Source organism: Tachypleus tridentatus, chromosome 9, assembly GCF_004210375.1.
Source record: "Tachypleus tridentatus isolate NWPU-2018 chromosome 9, ASM421037v1, whole genome shotgun sequence".
NCBI classification, from domain to species: Eukaryota; Metazoa; Arthropoda; class Merostomata; order Xiphosura; family Limulidae; genus Tachypleus; species Tachypleus tridentatus.
The window spans coordinates 16,861,494-16,885,364 of NC_134833.1; the positions used below are offsets into that span (position 1 = coordinate 16,861,494).

General features: G+C 31.3%; 1 protein-coding gene across 4 annotated transcripts in view; it reads left to right on the forward strand.

Moving 5' to 3' along the window:
• Positions 1 to 22,582, forward strand: part of LOC143224783 (xylosyltransferase oxt-like) — a 37,153-nt gene extending 14,571 nt beyond the window's left edge. For all 4 annotated transcript variants that reach the window (XM_076453082.1, XM_076453083.1, XM_076453080.1 and 1 more), the window contains 9 exons: positions 626 to 828; positions 1,170 to 1,250; positions 1,927 to 2,143; positions 6,303 to 6,479; positions 7,113 to 7,218; positions 9,352 to 9,554; positions 12,492 to 12,626; positions 14,822 to 15,010; positions 20,041 to 22,582. In XM_076453082.1, coding sequence (XP_076309197.1) covers positions 626 to 828; positions 1,170 to 1,250; positions 1,927 to 2,143; positions 6,303 to 6,479; positions 7,113 to 7,218; positions 9,352 to 9,554; positions 12,492 to 12,626; positions 14,822 to 15,010; positions 20,041 to 20,532 — 1,803 coding nt within the window. In that variant the 3' untranslated portion in view covers positions 20,533 to 22,582. The remainder of the gene's footprint in view (positions 1 to 625; positions 829 to 1,169; positions 1,251 to 1,926; positions 2,144 to 6,302; positions 6,480 to 7,112; positions 7,219 to 9,351; positions 9,555 to 12,491; positions 12,627 to 14,821; positions 15,011 to 20,040) is intronic.
• The last annotated feature ends 1,289 nt before the right edge of the window (positions 22,583 to 23,871 follow it).

The following is a 23,871-nucleotide window of genomic DNA, read 5'->3' on the forward strand; positions in this document are numbered from 1 at the left end:
TTTGGCAGTTTTTAGACTTTTGCGTATAACTCATGTAGGTGACAATACTTAAAACTTGCAAGTTAAAACCTCATTTTTTTAAAGTGTATTTGAATTTAGAATTTTCCGTAGAATGCGAAAATTAAGTTAGGCTTAATACCCTGCTTTCAGCCAAATTATGAGAACATGTGTATCTTGCATACTGTGTTACCTTTTGTTTTATAATTTTATTGGAATGAAACCTAAGGTTACTTATCTTAAGTACCAAAATTTATAATTTTTGCACTAATAAAAATTTTTTTGTTCAGTTTAGTTCAGTAAAAGCTATTTAAAATAGTGGGTGTGTCTAAAACAGAAGGGGTATATGAAATACAGTCTACGAAAGATTTTAGTCATAATTCTGAAAGAATAATTATTGTTCTTCATCAACTGAGTATACCCAAATTTTATCTAAATTAATTTTTGTGAGCAATATGTACAATTATAAAAATAAAAATGATTGAGAATTTATATATTGAAAACTGGTAGTTGTTGGTTTTCTAGAAATATTTTGGATGAATATTATAACAAAATAAATGTGCAACTCTTGATCTATTATTTAAGTTTCAAGCATTTTTCATTTGAGAATAAGTTGGTTTTTATTTAGCGACAAGATTATCTCTTCCGGGAACTGTTGCCCCTAGAGGAGAAGTTTCCCAATATCCGTCTATCCCGGTGGAGACTCTCTACAATTTGGGGAGGAGCTAGTCTCCTTCAGATGTTACTTCAATGTATTTGTGACTTGCTCGCCTTTAGAGACTGGAAGTGGGACTATGTATTAAACTTAAGTGAAAGTGATTTTCCAATAAAGTAAGTGCATCACAGTTTGAAAATTGAATACTCAAATTGAGAACATTTCAGGTTAACTTTACTTAATCATTTACTGTTGGTTTTGTATTAGGTCAGGTGTGGTAAGCAACATTTAATTAATCAGAATATGTATATCAGTGAGTTAAATTAATCAAGAATAAATTATTTAAATAATATTCATTTTATAATCTTGTCATTGTGATTTGATTAGGAGGGAGTCTCATGGAATATGCATTTGTTTAAAATAAGTGTAACTTCAAGCTTTTATAAAAGCCATGCTTATTATGTCATGTATATGTGATATTTGAAATTAAACCAAACAGTGGTGCTCCATATTGTAGGTCGTTGTCACAACTGGAAGGTTTTCTGACTGCCAACAAGGGCATGAACTTTGTTAAGTCCCATGGTCAAGATACTCAGAGGTTAGATAAGTAACTATAGTAACTAAGTTGGTTGATCAGAATTTATAGTCTTAAAAGATAATTTATATGTACCTAGGTCCAGTATAGTGTTCAGTTACATTTATTAAAATATACTTTAATACCACCCAATTTAATGGACCAGTTATCTCATTATGTTTTTAAATGATAATTCACGTATACCTAAGTTCAATAGATTGTTCAGTTATATGTATTAAAACCAACTTTAATACCACCAAATTTGATGGACCGGTTATGTCATTATGTTAATATTAGCCATAAATTATCCTACATGTGATGAATGCTAAACAAATCAACTGGTTATGAAAGATACAAGGAAACTTTAATAGGTTAATTCAACTGAAATGCAAATGAGCCATTCTACTTGTGAGAAACCATCAGAAACTTGTGCATATTTTAATGTTTGTGTTGAGATTACAGCTTTAGTTGTATGTTAAAACTAAATGCTGGAATGGTAATTTTCAAATAGTTTGACATCTTACTGAAAGTTTTATTGAAAGGAGTTCTTGTTTTAAAGTTTCTTAATAATAATGTTTATTTTGTAATTTCTATTGATTGTTTCTGTTAACCACAATAGAGAATTTTTGTAAGTTAATGTTTTTTTTTTGCTTCCTGTCTTTAAGTGTTTTCAAATAAACGTTTTTATTGTTTTTTTTAGATTTATTGCAAAACAAGGTTTAGATAAAACGTTTTACGAGTGTGATACACACATGTGGAGAATAGGAGAACGCACCCTTCCTTGGGGTATACGAATAGATGGTGGAAGCGACTGGGTTGCTCTGAGTAGAGACTTTTGTACTTATGTGGTAAAAGAAAACAATGAGCTGCTAACTGGGTTAAAAACTGTCTTCAGTTACACACTTCTTCCTGCAGAGGTAAGTTTGCTTTCAGCACTTAAAAAACAATGAGTGTGAGGTAAGAAGAATGTGAAAATAGTTTGAAAGTGTTTGAAAAAGAGATGCCAAATTCCCAAATGGTAACTTCTATATGTAGAAAAGTGACAGAGTTTATTCTAGGAAATTTCATTTATAAGGGTCATTCCATGTCAAATCATCCAGATTTTGGATAATTTTCCAGGTGACCCCTCAGAATGTCTTGAAAAAATTCACATGTGCTCATCTACCCATATAATGAAAAACTGACAAATATTAGATCAATATCTCTAATAGTTTCTGATTTACAGCCCTGTAAAATGTAACTAATTTTTTTTATTTTTGGCATTTTCATTTTTGGGCAACTTTGGCTGCTTAAAGCTGCAAGGGTAATGGTGGTAGAAGGCTGAAATTTGCTATACTGACTGAATTAATCTCACAGAATTTGTGAATGGATTAGGAAGTGTTTGCTAGTTATTTTCCCACTAGCAAATTCAGGGCTGCTATAAGCAACATTTTTATTATTTTCTCAAAAATACAATCTGTGCCATATTAATTATTTCATGTATTAAATATCCATTTAAATGTAAAAATAAAAATTCTTTATTAATCGAAACCCAGTTCTTTATCATATAACAGTATGTTTATTTCATCTATTTCATAAATATTAAAATGTCCTCAATTTGTATAGAAATATCCATATTATCTTTGAACATAACAAAGCTTTTTTACAGAAAATGTCAGATTTTTTTAAATAATGATTTACAAGTACATGTTTATCAAGTGGTAATTGTCCAACATGCAAGGTAATTTTGATTTTAAGATTAAAACTACTTTTATGCATCAGAAAGCTGTTAAATTTTAGGAGTGGGATCTTTATAACCTGGATAGTTATCAGTTGTTTTTTTTTATAGAAAAACTTTATATTTTATCAGCTGTTTTCACTATTGTATCTCTGTATGGGTTTGGCTGTATTGACTGACCTTGTAAACAACATAAAAAGAAAATGGGTATGATTCATATTTTCTTTCATTCTAGAATGTCTACAGTTACAATATCAGCCTAATTATGGGATTATAAAATGATGTTATTTTTGATTAACAATTAATCTGTAAAACTTATGGTCACTTTATAATCACAGCTGACTACAGACCATCTCTAGCCTATCACATTCCTGGATGTCCAAATGGCTACATGTCTACACATGTGGGCCAGATGTTCACTGAACGTTTTTTTCTAATTCTTGCAACTGATCCTTCTGCAGTCTGTTCAGTTATAATATCAAATTTGTAGACCTTAAGAAAGATCATAATGCACTTGTTTTTTTCATTCCCATGGTTTCTGAAAATTGGGATTGTCTCTTTTTTGAGATTATAATTGGGCCAATACAATACAACAATAAACCACAAGCATTTAGTCTAAACTAATCTCTCACTGTGTCTGACTAACAATTTAAAAGTTGCAATGGTGAGGTGCACATGCACTCATATTAACATATTCAATAGTATACAACTGGTTTTTTTCAAAGTGACCTGTCTGGACTTCATTCTAATGGACTGTTATTTTGTAAAATACAATCATATTTCAGTTATATTACATATGTGTGTATGTATATATATATTGTTATTATTTACAAATAAGGTCTTGATAGAAGTGACATAGAAACTGTATAGCCCAAGAATTTAAAAGAATGATCTTTCTTTTTCTTGCCCTTGAAGAAGAAAGGCCCACCTTTTAAAATTACAGTTTCTATTTCATTTCTATCAAGACTTTTTGAACTTCTGTTTTTCTCACGTGAATACAAATAAAGTCAACATTTTGAGTTATTTTTCTTAATGCGTAGAAACTTAAATAAAGAAATATAGAAAATGATAGAGCTGCTAATGATTGTAATGATGTATGTTCTCACTTGTACTATACTATGTATTCTAAGCCTTTCCAAATTTTGCTCATGGATGAGGTAAAACAAAGTAACTCTTTTAGGTTTTTATATACTGTATTTGAAATAATAAAATGTTGTAAATTACTCACTCAATATTGCAAAATTCTGCTGTACTTTATCAGGCTTGCTTACTAAATAGTATTTGGGAAGAAAAAAATATTGTTTTAGAACAAATAAATAAATAAATGACTTGATTGATATGTGCTTTTTGTAGACATGGGCATTGTTGTGTTATAGTTATATGTTTATAGGGGGTAATATAAGAATTTGATGACAAGAAATCCAGTTAGGAATAATAAAGTTTGAAGATGGCTTGAATGGATAACGAATGAAACTTTATAATAAGTTTAACCTAGTAACAATGTACAATGTTTTAACAATGCATTTTGTTGCTTTCAGGGTGGTTAGGATTAAGGCTTTGAACATTTGGTCAAATAGGTGATTTCTTTGTACTGAATGTTAATATCAAGAATTATGTTATACATTAAATTACAAGAACAGCAATGTGTGAACCTGAGTTGAGGTCACTTTGTGAAATGTTTGTGTAAAAATAAAAGTTACAGAGGAAACAAGACAGTCTCATACACTGAAGAAGTATTTACAAGAGCTCATTGGCTAAACCAGAGTAAACTAAAACTGTATTCTGTGACTTGGAGGTGAACATTTAGTGGTATTTGCTAATTAATTGATCAGTGGACCACTAATTGATTACATATGATTAATCAATGAGTACAGTGTTTCTCAAACCATGCTGTGTACAAGAAAAAAAGAAACAAAAGTTAGTGGTGGGCATTGCCAGACAGTTGTCTTCCTGCTATTCAGCAATTCAGAAATAAGAAAATTGTTAGTAGTTGCTGCAAGTCAGTTGCTTTTCTTCCAGTCAATGTTCCAAAAAGAAGACATTAGAGGAATTAAAAAAGAAAGTCATCAGTCACTGTTACCAGCCAGTTGGTTCCCTCTATCATTAGCCACTGTTACCAGCTGGTTGGTTCCCTCTATCATTAGTCACTGTTACCAGCCAGTTGGTTCCCTCTATCATTAGTCACTGTTACCACCCAGTTGGTTCCCTCTATCATTAGTCACTGTTACCACCCAGTTGGTTCCCTCTATCATTAGTCACTGTTACCACCCAGTTGGTTCCCTCTATCATCAGTAACTGTTACCAGCCAGTTGGTTCCCTCTATCATCAGTCAATGTTACCAGCCAGTTGGTTCCCTCTATCATCAGTCAATGTTACCAGCCAGTTGGTTCCCTCTATCATCAGTCAATGTTACCAGCCAGTTGGTTCCCTCTATCATCAGTCACTGTTACCAGCCAATTGGTTCACTTTATCATTAGTCACTGTTGCCAGCCGGTTGGTTCCCTCTAATTATCAGTTTAAGGAAACAGGTGTTGGAGGTATAAACTACCAGAGAGTTGTCTACGTCCCAGTCACTGGTAGTGAAAATCTAACTGAAAACAATCAATTCATGATTTCTGTCTTCAAATCACCAAAGCTGAACAAATACACTGTTACCAAGCAATGTATAAGGCTAAATTTGGACAGCCTCTTACGTAGGTTCCTTCTTAAAACGAACATAACAACAACAACATTTAAACTACTTGCCAAATTGGAATTAATGAAAATAGTAATAATCAAAAACCCTAACTTTGATTGGTTGATTATATTGTGATGATTAATTTTATCATTCAATTGACTAATTAATTTATGTGACGAGTAATTGACGTACTTGGCTAAGCACGCAAAATTCTTCAGCTCTATATAAAGTATATATTGGTAGCTCTGAGTTTTGGTGTGCAATATGATGCCTTTTACAAATTTATTAAAGAAATGAGCCAAATGTGTCACTACTACGTGCATACTGGAGAGCACCTAACTACATTCAGCATTTCGTTTTACACAAAATCCAGATTTTGTATAATTTTCAAATATTTGACAAAATTTCTAGCAAAAAAAAATTACAAACCGTTTTTCACGTTGTTGAAATTATAATCTGTTGTATCAAATTGAGATTTTAGATAAAGATGAAAGTGTTGTTTATTATATATGTATTTACTGTTTTTATTCACTGATTCTGTATTACTTATTCGATTGCTTTAATTGCAGACTTATTTTATTCAAACATTACTTTTGTTGTCATTACTTTGTGTATAACACAGCGTGTAGTAATATTTCAAACTAAGTTTTCCTGACTTTCCTGTATTGTTTCTGTTTTCAAGTCTTTCTTCCACACCGTACTTCAGAATAGTGAGTACTGTGAAAAGATTATAGACAACAACCTCCACGTTACCAACTGGAAACGAAAACAGGGATGCAAGTGTCAGTATCGACATGTTGTTGACTGGTGTGGCTGCTCTCCAAATGATTTTAAGATTGATGATTGGCCACGGATTAAGGTACGTTTTTCAGTGAGCTGTGAAAATTCCTTTTGTTGGTGTTGATGTGGTCAAGAGCTAAAGTTACATACTTCATAGACAACTTTTGTATTAATGACATTGAATAAATTTCAGCAGCTAAGTGTCAGATATAATTAGTCTTAGTATGTTCATTTGATCAGCTGTCAGGATGTCACTATCTTTGAAATATGACAAGAGTTTTTTTTGTATTATGATATTATGATTTCACATATGTACATAGAACAATGCATGAATATGGACATAAAGTTATGATTTTTTTTTTTCTCTAACAACATTGGATTTAGTTGAAATGTGTCAGTAGTATCAAGTTATCTCCTTGCCATGTCTTTACAAGGCACATAAGGTTGGTGCTTTCAAACTCTGGTTTGAATTACACAAGCAGATGAGTATACTGACTTGTTCTCCTGACAGGATGCCAGGATGTTTTGCTCAAAAGTACCAAAGCATGTTGCAGTCCAGCCCTGAACTTCCAACCATCTGACCACGAGTCTACAGTGTAAAGCCACTGAGCCATACTGCCCTAATGGATTGTAAAAGTTATAGAATTTTCCAGTAACATTATGGTTGTACATAGTTGTTCTTTGGTTTTTAATTTACTGTCTTTTTCTTCAGGCAACAGAAAACCGTCCATTTTTCTTTGGTCGAAAATTTGAGCCAGTAGTTAACCAACAGATAATTGAACAAGTAGAGAGATGGATTAATGGACCAAGAGAAATAGGTAAACAATTTATTGTTAAGATTTTTGATTCTCACTGAAGTTTTAAGATAGCTAAGTTTATTTTAGTAGTACATATAATGTGCAAATCACTGACTATTGTGTGACGATAAAAATGTGTATTTAATTTATATCAAAATCTTGGAAGCTCCTTCTTGTGTTACTGTTTTGCTTTAGTCTAAAATAAACAAAGATTTACACAAAAGAGTGAATCCTACACTACTGAATCATTTTCCAACAATACAAAAAACAAGGAAATAAATTATTTGTTATTTATTGGGAGCCAGATTAAAGTATTATTAATATATTGTATTTTCTTTAAGACATTATTGTCTAATGCATCTTTTACTATACCTTCACTGCTCTTAGGTATGGCTTTAATCCATGGTGTTAATTTATTATGTAAGTGACTGCCCAACTCGTGAATGCAGAACAAATCAAATAGTTTACTGTGTTGGTAAATAACCTACCAATTACAAGCTAATGTTTGAGTTAAAGAAATTTTGCAATATGCATTGAAGAAATATAATTCCTACAACTTTAGTCAAATGACCATTTATCTATTACCCATATTGTTGTTTTTAATTGGACTTCTTTAAATTACAAAACTTCTACAATCAGTATTAATATTAAAGTAACTTAAGGTATATTTGATCTCATCATATTTGAAATAAATTATCCTATGCAGTTGCATTATTATATAATTCTACACAGGACAATGTTTTCCTTATCTCATTCACTGTTATGGGACTTTAATGAGATTTTTACCATCAGGAAGAAAGGTTATTCCTCTTCAAATTTCCTAAATCTTTCAGACAAGCAATGAAATATTAAAACGTGCATCTTTTTGTTTTTCTATTGGATTCCAAAAATAAATGTGGTAATGGGAAAGTTGTTTATGTGTAAAAATTACAGTGGAAGACTTGAACACTTCTCTAATGATTATTTCAGGAAGTTTGTGTAGGACTAATTATGTTGTAAGATAACCAATCTGTTTAGTAGGACTTCTACAGTCAAGGATATTTTATGCTAAACTTCAATAGGGCATTGTATTATAGAATGGTGATATTCTGAGTTACCCATTCAAGTTGCAATGTTTGTTAACATGCTACAGCATCTTACATTGACTATTGCCTTTGTGAGTTGTTTGTTCATTATTGAAATTTATCATCAGAAAATCACAGACACCTACTGTAAAGAATCTGGCACATACATAAAATCTCACATACAACCAATTTAAATTTTTCTTCTGTTGCATTGTTACAGATATCTTTGTGATTATGTGATTGATAATTTTCATTATTTCTAAGAACTAAAATAAGATATTTTTAATTTGTTTTTAAAAATTATTTAAATTATATTGTAATTACTAGTTATTTTTTATGTCTTGTTAACAAAAACTTTATATATTTTAGTTAAGAAAAAATCAAGACCATGTGAAATCATAAATTTTTCAGAACACTCATTTCTCAGGCAGTCAGTTCATTTATGTTATTTAAAATAAAAGCTCCTACTACCAGTGATTTATTTTTCATGACATGTTATTTAAAGTATTAAAACAAGTAGTACATTTTCGTTGGATTTGGCCAGGTGGTTAAGGAAATCAACTTGTAATTTGAGGGTCACGGGTTCAAATCCCCATCACACCAAACATGCTTGTCTTTTCAAGCCATGGGGGCATTATAATGTTATGGTCAATCCTGCTATTCATTAGTAAAAGAGTAGCCCAAGAGTTAGCAGTGGGTGGTGATGACTAGTTGCCTTCCCTCTAGTATTACACTGCTAAATTATGGACAGCTAGGGCAGGTAGCCCTCGTGTAGCTTTGTGCAAAATTAAAAACAAACACATCCTTTGGATTTGCTGAAAGCCATTTAACATATCAGTTCAGATGGAGCCCTATATTTGTTGTACATAGTAATATACATTTAAGTATTAAAGAGCTAACAATATTTTGTAACTGTCCTTGAATTTTATCTGTCATGTTGAATTTTTACGTATTACTTTTTTACAGTTAAGCTTACAAAATTTGTAGTATTTCAGGTTTTTTATAAAGGCAAAGTTGAGCTCACTTATGTTTGTATATATATGTATATATTTTTTATTCTTAATACTTCTAAATATATTTATATTTTTAGTCTCTCCAGTCACAAGCTCCTACTGGCAGAATGAGTATCATTGGAAGGATAAATCGCCAGCTCCTGATGATGCCAAAACTTCTATCTATAACAGCCTTGCTCGGCTTGCATGCCGACAACTGCGAGATGCTACTAGGCCATGTAATGTTGTACCACTGAATGTTCGTGAAGCAACATTGTTTTTTGAGAGTGATTCTTACAAAGTATGTGTTTTCTTTGAGATGTTTTACATTTTGTTACAAATATATGATTCAAACCTTGTTAAATTTGTGTGTGTTTATTCTGCATGGTTAAAAAAAATAATTGAATTGTTTGTAAAGCAGAATGGCACCTTTCATGCATTTTCAGGGATTAACACAAAACTGCTTAATGGGGGTTTGGCACATGAGCATCAAACCAAAATGTGAAACTATAAATGCAGTAAAACATGAAAATATTCTGGCAAGTGACAAATGACAGCTATAACAGACAACTATCTGACCATTTATTTGCTTGTATCACACGTAAATCTTTGTTGAAAAACCCTTTCTATTTGGTACGTCTAGAGTCCGTCTGTTTTTGATGCAGTGAAATGAAAGTTCACTACCAGCTTGAGGTACTGACATTTAATACAAGCTATTGTAAATTGATTTCTAAATAAACTGAGCAGATTAACTGATTAAAAGTTTACACAGTCCTGTAAAATAGTGCAAGTAAATTATCAAACAGTGGCTCCTTCTGGTGTACATGTAATTTTCACAGCAATTTCTGGATCTATTGCTCTGCGGTTATCTTTGTAGTTTTGTTACCATAAATTTTGATGTCAGAGTAGTGGATCTTATTGAAATAGCATTTAATTACCTTCTCTATTTTATGTTCAGTTCTTTGTACGTAAAACAAAATAAGAAGTAATTATGTGAATAAATTCTCAAAAGTTGTGGTATTATTAACACTTAACAAATATTTTCCTCAGTAAAAAATAGTACCAGTTTGTTTGGTGTCATAAATGCAGTTACCATATCAGAGTAATGCATCATAATTTGTCATGATAATAATGGCAGTTACCATGTCATAGTAATATGTCATAATAATAAAGCAGAAGAACATATACCTCTGTTATGTAACATCAATCATATTTGGCTCAAAAAATATGAAAAAGTGTTAGCATGTCTGTCCATAAACTGTTTTCAGAAGCACAATAAGAAATAACCTTCTACATATGTTTAACAGGTTTCATCAAAATAAGATAATTTTTGACTGGGTTATATAGCAATCATAGTGTGAAAAACTGGTCCCCGTGTTAAAAGATGAGGATTTTTTTTACATTGTTCCCTTCCACAAAAAAAAAAAAACAACAACAGATAATTACAACTAAATTCAGCTATAATCCAAACGTATACCAACTTTTGTTTAAATCCATCATCTCTGTTACATTAGATGGGAGATTGGTAATTATGTTGGTAATTTATTTATTAAAATTCATTAATTTTTGTATCTTTAGTTATCTATAAGTATGTGTTAAAGATTTGTTGAAAATAATCATTTAATAAAAGTGCAGTGTTTTAGCAACATGTTTATTCTAACCAGTGGTTACGAATTACAGTAAACATTTAACTGAATATACACGTGGCCAGTCCATTAAACCAACCCTATATTGAAGAAGTAATGTTAATTATAATTCTAAATTTGCAAAGTTTTATTTTCACAAAACATGGGCACCTTTTTGTGAAATGGTTCAAGTCTGTTGTGTGCAAAAAAATTCAGAAATTTTGGTTGTGTTTGTACTGGAGATTTGTCCACAAATTTACCGAGTCAAGATTTTACTCTCAAAGTCTCAGTGTAAGTTAACCCTAATTTTCGATAGGACTTCTAAGTAGCACAGAAAGTTTTTTTTCATTTACTTTAAATATGCAATTTATAATATAAAATGTTGTCACTCAGAAATGAATAAGATGTTTGGAACTTTCATAATTTAGCAGGTTTTGTAATTAACTCGTTGGTGGTTTAAAATAATCCTGTGAGCTGATCGAGATGATTGAGTTGAGCAAACAATGTCACTGACACTGAATAATTCAATGACAGTTGTCGGAATTATCTAAGTCTGATAAAGCATTCAGTAAAATAGAATCTCTTTCCATTAGTTATAAAGATTTATTGATATTTTTGGAAAGACAGGATATGAAATGTGGGTTTGATTTTCTTTTCGTTATCTCAGTAAAGCAAGATGATTGGAAGCTATAAACTGACCTTATAGCTTAACAACATTTATACAATATGCATATGTTCTATGCCAAATTCAGAGGATAACGTAATGTAGAAAGAAAATTTCAAATGGGCAGTTTGGAGCAAAAACATGTAACACAGACGTGATAATTCTGAATTCATTTAAATGATTTGTTTTAATATTAAGAAATTAAAATTATATTTACATACTTCATTTTTATGTAAAGTTTATTGATGTACATTAATAATAGAATTATTTAATTAATTTTTAAATGTAACTCTGTAAAAAGTTGTGACACATGCACTTTGAATCCTACCCATGTATATAGTGTAAAGATATAGTTGTACTGTGTATCATTACTGCAAATATTTTATTTGTAGTTTACTGGAGCCATTGATCATTGTAATAGAGAAACTTCCGAGAAAACAAGAACACTGAGTTACAAGCTGAATTTTTTAAAAATATTTTAGTATTTGATGGGAAAATAATTTTTATATTTTACTTTCTTATGCTTATAAGCATTACTCATATTGATTTTAGTGAGATTTGTCTTAAATATAGCATTATGTATATTAATGGTTAGAAAACTTGTTTTGACAGGGCATTGACTTTATTTCAAGCTTTAAAGGTAGCTGTTTTAATTATAGCAACATGAATATCAATGGTTCAGAAACTTGTTTTAGGGGACACTGATTTTGTTTCAAGCTGTTGAGGTGTTTGTTGTAAATATAACAACACGTATAATTAATGGTTCGGAAACTTGTTTTAGGGGACACTGATTTTGTTTCAAGCTGTAGAGGTGTTTGTTGTAAATATAACAACACGTACATTAATGGTTCGGAAACTTGTTTTAGGGGACACTGATTTTGTTTCAAGCTGTAGAGGTGTTGTTGTGAACATAACAACACATACATTAATGGTTCGAAACTTGTTTTAGGGGACGCTGATTTTGTTTGAAGCTTCTGCTCAAGGTGTATCAAGTCCTGTTCTTCTGGAAGTACAAGCTCGACCAAGACAGCATTACATTGTTCATAAACCAGTTGGACCTACTGGAAGACTAAAGTTTATACAGGTGATAAGCAGCTTCTATTGACAGATTATCATGATATTGATACATGCATAATGTATTGTTTCTTAGTGATTTGTTGTAACTTAGTTCTTTCAAATTTGTTGTTTTCTCAAAATAATTTTTGAAGTAGTGTAGTGTACTCAGATTTTTTTCATTCAGATAATGAAAGTTAGAGAAAGTTCCAATGATGTACTTATGAGAATACTTGTGTCAGATTTTGTTTCATGGATGAAAAAATGAAATTTTCATCAGATCTTTTCAAAAATTGTGTGCTGCCACTAATGTAAAAATATGTTTAATAATCAAAAAGTTACAGGTGAAAATCCATGTAGACTAATGATCATTCAGTTAAGGGTCAACATGGCATACTGATGATCACCATTTCCTATATTTGTCTTAGGATAAATTAAGTCAGCATGAATCACCATAGTTAGGTATACTTGCAGAAGTGATGTGCTGTGTGTGGTTGTTTGTGTTAGTAATTACTAATCAAAGTAATTTTTACATTGCAAATAAAAGTAATTTTTACATCATTGAAAAAATTTGAAAAAAATGAACATTTTTAGAAAGGAAATTTCTTGTAGCTACTGCATGGGTTAAAGTGTTCTAATTGTGCTGATATAAACTAACATTTTTATATGTTAAAAGTGGTACCCTTTGTTGAAAAAAATACGTTTTCTTTAAGAACTCCATTTTTAACATTATATTTAGAAATTACATCAATAAAGATATATGAAACCCTCACATATAGTTCTTGTGAAAGTCACGTTTGTGTTGTGAGGAGAGAACTTTTATATAAATTGAGTTCTGAGATAAAGAAATGGTTGTTGTATAAACCACAGATTGTCTGAATCTTGAATACCAAATGTGTGTAGTTTATTTGTAGATTTTAATTTGTAGTGCCATTTAATACATGGTGCCACACTGTATTTATTAATTTGGTCATGTACTTAGATAGAAACATATATAAATGCTTTGTCAATTACAGTAAATCTTCAGTGATTAGTAAAGTAAGATAATAACTACATTTTGTTTGGCAAACCTATATAGCATTTTAAACTTTAATTGGATGTTTCGTTTTCTTGATAATAAAATTTACATAATTGGGTGATTATCTATTTTCCAATAGACATTTATTAAGAAATGACTAGTTAATGTGTGGAAGACATTAATCAAACTTTTTTGATAAAGCACTTGGTTTAATGATGTTAGAGGTGGAAATTAAATTACTTTCTAATAGATTTTATATGCTTACAGCTTAATTAGAGATTTCTCACTTAAAGCAAGATATTGTTGATTTCATACCTGTTTTATTAATGTTTTTGTTAACAAATTAAGAATGTTCATTGAGAATAACCCTGAGACAACAGAGATTTTCAGTTTGTAAGCTAAAACTGAAGAAGTTTTGTGTCTGCTGTAATTATTATAAATCTTTCCATGGTTAAGAAATAACCAAAAGTGGGTTTGTCAAGAAAACAAACCCTACAAAGTGTAAATTAAATATAAACTGGAACATATTTGAGAAGAAGCAAATAGTAAACATTAGAAATGAAGAAATAAAAACCCCAACTGGTTTTACCATTTAGTCTCTCTTAACAAAGAAAAGGTAAAACTCAGGGTTCAATCCCTATGGTGAGCACAGCATAAATAGCTCATTTTGAATTTTTGTGCTTGAGAAATAAACAAAAGCATGAACTAAAAATTACTGTAAAAAATGCTAGTATTAACAGTTGATAAGGATGTTTTCTTTTTGCCCTATCTTGTTTCTTATACTTTTTTTAACAACTTAGAATGTTCCCAGTTATCAAACGAAACTCACTGTGCAACAGTCAATAAAGTGATACTTGTCTAACATTTAGTAACATTTAGTTGTTAAGTATATTTTGTGCAGAAATATAATAACCAATCATCAAATAATGTGTGTTAATATATTTAGGTATAGGCTATCAAAAAACAAAGAACCCAGTGTTTTAACTCATTTTCAAGAAATGCTTGACATGAAGGATTTAGGAAGTCTGTGAACTATGAACTTGGAAATTTTGAATTTTCTGTCACTTAATATTATTCTAAATCTTAATAACAACAGTTTAAATTGTTTGACAGTTTATATTTAATAGACTGAATAGAAATTGAAATTGTATCCATATTATCTAATAAAAAGCTCTACTAAGTAGCATATTTTTTTGCTGTCGTTGTAGGTGGGAACAGACTTTGACTTGAAAGAGCAACTGTTCAGGAACTTTGGCCGAATAATAGGGCCTTTTTCTGAGCCAGCAGCTCTTCATAAGTGGGGACCAGGTAAAGAGTTCTCAGCAACATTTGTTTGGGTGGACCCTACAAAAACTGTAGCAGGCTCTTATGAAGTAAGGGTGGAAAGTGGAAATCAGGTTTGTATGATTTATGCAAAAAATATAATTATCTAAGATATATATTCATTGAAAAAGTACAAATTAACTTATTATATTTATATTCTAGACATTTATTTTTATAAAATATAAAAGTTTGAAAGTTCAACTTTTGGCTGTTGTCACTCAGTGTTTGACCAATCTTACAATCACAATACAATAGCATTAACTCTGCCTACATGGGCTTGGTCAATCTGACCAAACACCTGACCTCTTTGTACTCATTTAAAGTCTTCATAGATTTAATATTTCTAACTTTCAGTATAGTACCTTCACAAAATTTGGTAGTCTATCAATTAACATTATAAGTTTTTCACATTCAATAAAAGTGTAGTTTTAGTAAAGTATTTTTAATAAAATAAAGATTTCTCCATGAATGTATTGAGTATTTGTTTTGAATAGTCCATGTGAAAAGTGATTATCATGTTAAAATTAAAATACTTTCATCATTTAAAAAAACCTGATTTCCTTTCTGTAGTCCCTAAAACCTTCTAAATATTTTTCAGTAAAACTTTATATTTTATCTATTTTCTCTACCTTATATCTCCACAGGATCAGTCAATTTGACCTATCTTGTAACCATAAAAAAAAAAAATAAATCTAAATTTTTAATTTTTTTTTAGAATGGCTTCAAATGTTGTCAGAAACTACATTTGTTTAACCTGAGAAGCTTTAAACTCAACAGTATAGATTTATTTATAATTATGTTTTATTGCCCTTTGAAACCATATCTGACTACCATTCATGTCATAACAAGTTGTAAATCACGTGTGAAACATGCAGCACATTATGTCATTGAACTACATTACCCACTGGCTACCCCAATCTGCTTGTGTGCATATTCTGTTAAATACTGCACTGTTGTTGTTATTGTTTATTTTATCTAATCTAACCTCAACTAACCTAAAGAGATTTCTGTTTTTACAATTTAGTTACTTTTATAATAATAAATAAAAACTAAACATAAAAAAAACAAGAAATAAAGTACATAACCAAGCAAGTTTTTGCTCCAGACTATAACCCCAATTTTATTTAAAGGAAAACAAATGGTAATAGTGCATTCAATAATTTTTATTTAATTCAATAATGCACTGAAGAACATAGACTAATAACATACAAAAAAAATATGTCAGTTTACTCTAATAGCCACATAATTCTGTCTTTCTAACAATGCAACAAGAGTTATAAATTTATCCAAGCTATCCACTGTGATTCCTGTGAAAACCAGTGTCGTATTAAAAGTGAAACTTGTATATTCAGAAAATAATGCAATACAATATGTCATTTGATAGGTAAAAACCTTGACTTTCTATTGGTTATAAGTAATATATAATTAAACAGAAATCCAGAAAGAGAGGAAGTGACAGATGAGTGTGGCAAGATGGGTCTGATTTTCTATTTGATAGAGAGGATGTGACAGATGAGTGTGGCAGGATGGGTCTGATTTTCTATTTGATAGAGAGGATGTGACAGATGAGTGTGGCAAGATGGGTCTGATTTTCTATTTGATAGAGAGGATGTGACAGATGAGTGTGGCAAGATGGGTCTGATTTTCTATTTGATAGAGAGGAAGTGACAGATGAGTGTGGCAAGATGGGTCTGATTTTCTATTTGATAGAGAGGAAGTGACAGATGAGTGTGGCAAGATGGGTCTGATTTTCTATTTGATAGAGAGGATGTGACAGATGAGTGTGGCAAGATGGGTCTGATTTTCTATTTGATAGAGAGGATGTGACAGATGAGTGTGGCAAGATGGGTCTGATTTTCTATTTGATAGAGAGGATGTGACAGATAAGTGTGGCAAGATGGGTCTGGTTTTCTATTTGATAGAGAGGATGACAGATGAGTGTAGCAAGATGGGTCTGATTTTCTATTTGATAGAAGGATGTGACAGATGAGTGTAGCAAGATGGGTCTGATTTTCTATTTGATAGAGAGGATGTGACAGATGAGTGTGGCAAGATGGGTCTGATTTTCTATTTGATAGAGAGGATGTGACAGATGAGTGTGGCAAGATGGGTCTGATTTTCTATTTGATAGAGAGGATGTGACAGATGAGTGTGGCAAGATGGGTCTGATTTTCTATTTGATAGAGAGGATGTGACAGATGAGTGTAGCAAGATGGGTCTGATTTTCTATTTGATAGAGAGGATGTGACAGATGAGTGTAGCAAGATGGGTCTGATTTTCTATTTGATAGAGAGGATGTGACAGATGTGGGTCTGATTTTCTATTTGATAGAGAGGATGTGACAGATGAGTGTAGCAAGATGGGTCTGATTTTCTATTTGATAGAGAGATGTGACAGATGAGTGTAGCAAGATGGGTCTGATTTTCTATTTGATAGAGAGGATGTGACAGATGAGTGTGGCAAGATGGGTCTGATTTTCTATTTGATAGAGAGGATGTGACAGATGAGTGTGGCAGGATGGGTCTGATTTTCTATTTGATAGAGAGGATGTGACAGATGAGTGTGGCAGGATGGGTCTGATTTTCTATTTGATAGAGAGGATGTGACAGATGAGTGTGGCAAGATGGGTCTGATTTTCTATTTGATAGAAGGATGTGACAGATGAGTGTGGCAAGATGGGTCTGATTTTCTATTTGATAGAGAGGATGTGACAGATGAGTGTAGCAAGATGGGTCTGATTTTCTATTTGATAGAAGGATGTGACAGATGAGTGTAGCAAGATGGGTCTGATTTTCTATTTGATAGAAGGATGTGACAGATGAGTGTAGCAAGATGGGTCTGATTTTCTATTTGATAGAAGGATGTGACAGATGAGTGTAGCAAGATGGGTCTGATTTTCTATTTGATAGAGAGGATGTGACAGATGAGTGTGGCAAGATGGGTCTGATTTTCTATTTGATAGAGAGATGTGACAGATGAGTGTGGCAAGATGGGTCTGATTTTCTATTTGATAGAGGATGTGACAGATGAGTGTGGCAAGATGGGTCTGATTTTCTATTTGATAGAGAGGATGTGACAGATGAGTGTGGCAAGATGGGTCTGATTTTCTATTTGATAGAGAGGATGTGACAGATGAGTGTGGCAGGATGGGTCTGATTTTCTATTTGATAGAGAGGATGTGACAGATGAGTGGCAGATGTGACAGATGAGTGTAGCAGGATGGGTCTGATTTTCTATTTGATAGAGAGGATGTGACAGATGAGTGTGGCAAGATGGGTCTGATTTTCTATTTGATAGAAGAGATGTGACAGATGAGTGTGGCAGGATGGGTCTGATTTTCTATTTGATAGAGAGGATGTGACAGATGAGTGTGGCAAGATGGGTCTGATTTTCTATTTGATAGAGAGGATGTGACAGATGAGTGTGGCAGGATGGGTCTGATTTTCTATTTGATAGAGAGGATGTGACAGATGAGTGTGGCAAGATGGGTCTGATTTTCTATTTGATAGAGAGGATGTGACAGATAAGTGTGGCAAGATGGGTCTGATTTTCTATTTGATAGAGAGGATGTGACAGATGAGTGTGGCAAGATGGGTCTGATTTTCTATTTGATAGCTTTGTAATGAAACAGAATTAAAGGATATAAAAATTATGGTTTGTCTGACAAACCAATTTGGTAGTAAATAATTTACATTTAATTTCATAATTTCTTCAGAGGGAGATAAATAGACATGAGAAGATATCTAGAGAAAAAATGTCACGAGTCACATTAGTGAAAGTTCAGGATATTTTAAAAATATTCCCTTATAAAATTAAAAACTTAAAATTTATATACCATTAAAATATAAATCATTAGCTAAGTTTTTATGATATTAGAATTAGTACAACATAAAGATTTGAATGTAAGACTAAAGCCTTGTGTCATGCTCAGTAAAGGATACTGAGGTGAGAGGGCAAATCAAGAAATTATGACTTTGATACCTTATGAATTAGGTACTTTGAAACTCATAAAAAAGGAGACTAATCGTTAACAGAATCAAGTAGTTGAATATGGTAAGTCGTTAATTTAAGACATCATTGGCTGAAGTTAAATATGAATGTTTTTTGTAGATTTTATTTTTCTTGTTAGTCAATTCCACTAATTTATAAACATGCAACACCTCTTTTACTCACCTATAAAAGGCAGGAATAAACAGTTGACTTGTAAAACTGATATTTCATGTTTGTATTGAAATACATCTATTTGGATAACAATTTATATATACAGCAATATTTTTGTAGTATGAACTTTAAAAATAAAGCTAGGTTATTGTCAACCAGTTTACCATTAAATGTTCAGTAACTATTTAAAAAGATAAGAAACATAATGCATTATTTTGAGTATAAGATAAGGATGTTTCCCTTTTCCACCCGACTGTTCTCTTGAGACATCACAAAGATATTTTACTAATCTTTCATCATAAGGTGTGACTTGTTTTAGAGGCTGAGAAAAAGTATTGGTCAATAATTATATTACCTACAAGGTGACTGAGTTATAAAAGGTCAACATGTAAGTAGAAATATGCAGCATTCAATACAAAGCAGACCTGTTTTGGAACTTTGCAGTTTATTGGTCAGTCAAAAGGTCTCTTTACAGGTTTTTCTTGAAAGATTTAACTGTGAAATAAGATAATGAAATGAGACTTTGGTAAATTAAAAATAAAAACAAATAATTTATTCAGAATTATAAAGGGAAAGCTAATTACCCGGACAAGAAAACTGAATGTTGCTGCTATTTTTGCTGTGGTTTCATTGTGAAATACTAAAATAAAGTTAGTATTTCAAATTTAATTACAGCATCAAAAGTTTGTTATAAAAATGATACATAGATTATTGGTAAACTCTTGTAGATCAGAGGTAATTATGGAGGTTTATGTGCTTAAATTTTGGTTTTGATGCCTAAGATGAGCAAAGCAATGAGAGCCCATTGTGTAATTTTGCAACTAACAACAAACAAGAACATCAAAAATTGGAGTTATGTACTTCATTTAACTCTTGTGCTAGCATTTGCATGACTCACTTAAGTAATTGGATACTGATTAAATTATATGTATTATACTTTTAGGACTTGCACCATAAACCCGTGTTTAGACAGCCACTTCGGCCAGGCATCTGGACTCTTCTGTTAATGTACAACTGGGTTCTGGTAGCTGAAACACATTTTCTGGTGGTCCCATTATCGGTATATAACAACGACCCAATAGACAGACAAAAGACTCGGATGATTCATAGCGGTCCTGGAAAACAACCATATGTTGACCACGATTTCAGTAATGTAGAAACACTTCTTAAGTATACCAACAAAACCTTACTGTTACAACAGGCTGAATTTAATTCTTGGAAGGTTGGTAAAGATTTGGAGGATTGGATTGATGGACTCACTACACAGTTTTGGACTGTTCAAGATTTATGTTTCGTATCAGTGCCTCAGCATCCAACAGGGGGTGCTTTGTGCTTGGCCCTGGACATTGATCCTTGTCAGCTAACCTTATGGAGTTCGAAATCACCAGACCCAAAGTCTGAGATAAACAGTGACAAAGAAGCTCAAATACAATGATAGCAATGACCAATCCTTATTTTGATGACATAACCTTTTTGTAGCTAATTGAGAAAAACAATAGTGATCCCAGTGTGTTTTAAGGAAAAAGCACTGGCCATGAAAAAAAACAACTAAATTATTTGAAAAAAAGGTCACCTGTAATAAATAATGGGAAATCTTCAGTTCCTATAATTTTGTTGTACTCGTGTAATAGATACAAGTTAAATTGAAACTACCATAAGTTGTATCATTAATTACTTTTGCACATTTTAAAGTCTAGACAGGTGTTAAATTTTAAAATTTATATTATTTGTGTATAATTTTTTTACTGTTTGTCTTTAGGTTCATAGAATGTTATCTGTGGTAACTAAGTAACAATGATTAGGTTTAATATTTTTAGAAATTCATTGAAAAGACAAAAACAACAGTTTTTATTGATTGATGACACTTGTAAACTTGTTATATATGAAAAAATAACAATAACTGATTCAACAGTTGTAGTACACATCATGAGAAATGAAACAAGTGCTTTTGTTGAGAGTTTTACAAAGTATCAGGTAATCTAAATTTCATTTCTGGCATTCATGTAATTTCCAGATGTAATTAAAACAGTGTATGTTGCATTTTTATGTGTTATATAATAACCCACTCTTTCTATGTAGGTAAACAGAACTTGTGCCAATTGTAAACAAATGTTCTCTAGTGGCAGAAATGACTTATGTTTCTTATTTTTTGCTTATTTAGCTAGCACTGTGTAAGTTTAAATCTTAAGTTTGTTTGATATCTGGTACCATCAACTGCTTATAAAAATTAAGATAATTTTAGTAACATTTTGGTACTTCAGTGTAGTAGTAGTAACATACACACATAATGTAACCATGATTTGTGTATGTGTGAAGGTTTAGTTATTATACTTATTATGTTCCTTTAAACTAATTATAACAATGGCTTTAGTACGATGAAGCTCCACTATATTTTTTTCACATTTGACAATTTTCATTCAGCATGGAACCTAGTTAGTGAAGATACTCACTTAGTTTATGTGTTATGTGAAAGGTGTAGCAGAAAGTGTTGCTTTGTGGTTTTATTCTCTTCGCTGTGTTATTTTCCAAAATCATCTTTTAAACACATAGGATTCTTCCTGCCTTTCTTATTTTCAATAATATATCATCACCACCGTATGTAATAATTTATTACAAAGTGTATGCTTTTTTTTCACGAAACTTCTTATGGAAATTTCAGATTTTGAAAACAGAAACACGAAATGTATAGAAATATTTAAGAAAAATACTTATGATATCAGAATACACAGAAACATAAAATATATCTCATTACAATTATTAGTAAAGCAAAAATAAAATAAAATATTGGGATACCAGTTATGAAATTAATTTGAAATGGATACTTTTTATAAATATTACAATAGATGAAATAAAATATATTTCGGAACTCTTTAATTAAAAGTTAAATATGGAGGACAGAGAAATAATTAGCATGTGAAACATAAAAATATGCCTGAACATTTGAGTATCATTGAAGTCCACTGAAGATGAAAGAAGACACTTTTTAAGGTTACACAAATTGATCTTTGAATGTAAAACCAGACCTTACATTTGATTAAATTTTGATTTTGTAATGTTGTAAAAGTATGTCTACTGTAGTGCTTGTTTGATATACTTTTAAATTAATATTATATTTTTGCTTAATTGTTTAACCATTAGCTTATTCAGAGTTATCATTCAGATTGTACATAACTTGATAAAGTTTGTTGGAGTGTAATATTTAGTGCTAATAATTTGTGAATATTTTGGGAAACAGCAAAATGAAAATCCTTCCTTTTCTTCTGTATTTTATTTGGGTTTCAACTTTCAAGGATTTCATTTTAGTAGTCACCTTTCACTAAAATATATCCACATAGTGAAACATCAAGGTGGCATAAAATGTGTGATATAAATAACAGATATTATCTAATAGTTCATCACAAAGTGTTTGAGGTGATTTAGAATAAAATTTGCATTATATGTACCCTGAAGTACTGCAAGGTCTGTGCAATAAAACTATTTAACAATCATATGTGTGTAACATGAACACGTACAGGGTGTGCATAAAAAACAGGTTCAAGTGTGTTGAACTGTCTGAATAGAAGGTCCTGCACATTTCCTAGTTGAACAGACTTGAGACTCTTGAATGTACGTACTACTAAAATATTTTATGTTGATTATAGTACACAAATTTTTAATTTTCTCAACTAATTGCATCAGATTATGAAAATGTAATTGCTATCAATGGAAACATTTGGATTGTCTGTCATACTGAAAGAAAAAGGTTTGTTTTGTATTTTTTTTATCTTGGATGATTTTGGAGTTCAGTTTTGATTGTTCATATTTTACATAGCATGATAGATATATTATTCATATTCAATTAAGCACCTAATAACTACATCAAGAACCTAAATGTTTCCACACTCTTTACTATTAACATTCATTAACAAAATATAGCTAAATGGTTCTTTCATTTGATTACATAAATAAAAATTATGTTCCAAACAAAACACTACCATACTGAAATAAACAGAATCAACCCTACAACTAAGCACAACTAGGAAAATGCAGAAAACACTATAATTACAAAAAGTAATTCCATTTATGGATGATTTAGGCTTTGTTAGCTTGATTTCAGTATGTTGTCATATTTTCACACACTAAACCCCAGTTTTGATAAATTTCATGAAACATGTATATAGAAGGCTATTAAATATCTTAGTTTTTCATGATGTTACTTGACCAGGTGGTTAAGACACTCTGCTCGTAATCTGAGGGCCATGGGTTCTAATCCCCATCACACCAAATATGTTTGTCCTTTTCAGCCGTGGGGGCTTTATAATGCTACGGTCAATCCTACTATTCATTGGTAAAAGAGTAACCCAAGAGTTGGTGGTGGTGGTGGTGACTTATCAGCCTTCCCTCTAGTCTTACACTGCTAAATTAGGGACAACTGGTGCAGGGACAACAACACATTCATTTATTATTAAATGAATGTAAAAAAAACAACAAAAAACAATATACATATTGTAACCTAGTTACCCTAATATGATCTGAGGTTACTGAGCTAAAAACCAGGATAAATGTCTTATGACAAGAAAAATTCATGATTTACCTTTCTTACTTTGCATTGCATTGTGTGTGGTTCATGCTGGGAGTGAATACCAATATGTTATAGGGACATTTTCAAGTTGAAGAATGTACTTTTAGTTTGGACATTTTGAATTCTTAGTTTATGATAATTTGTGATTAACTTCAGAATATAAAGAATGTAATCGGATAATGTGATGCAAAGTATTGATTTTCTCTTTCAGAC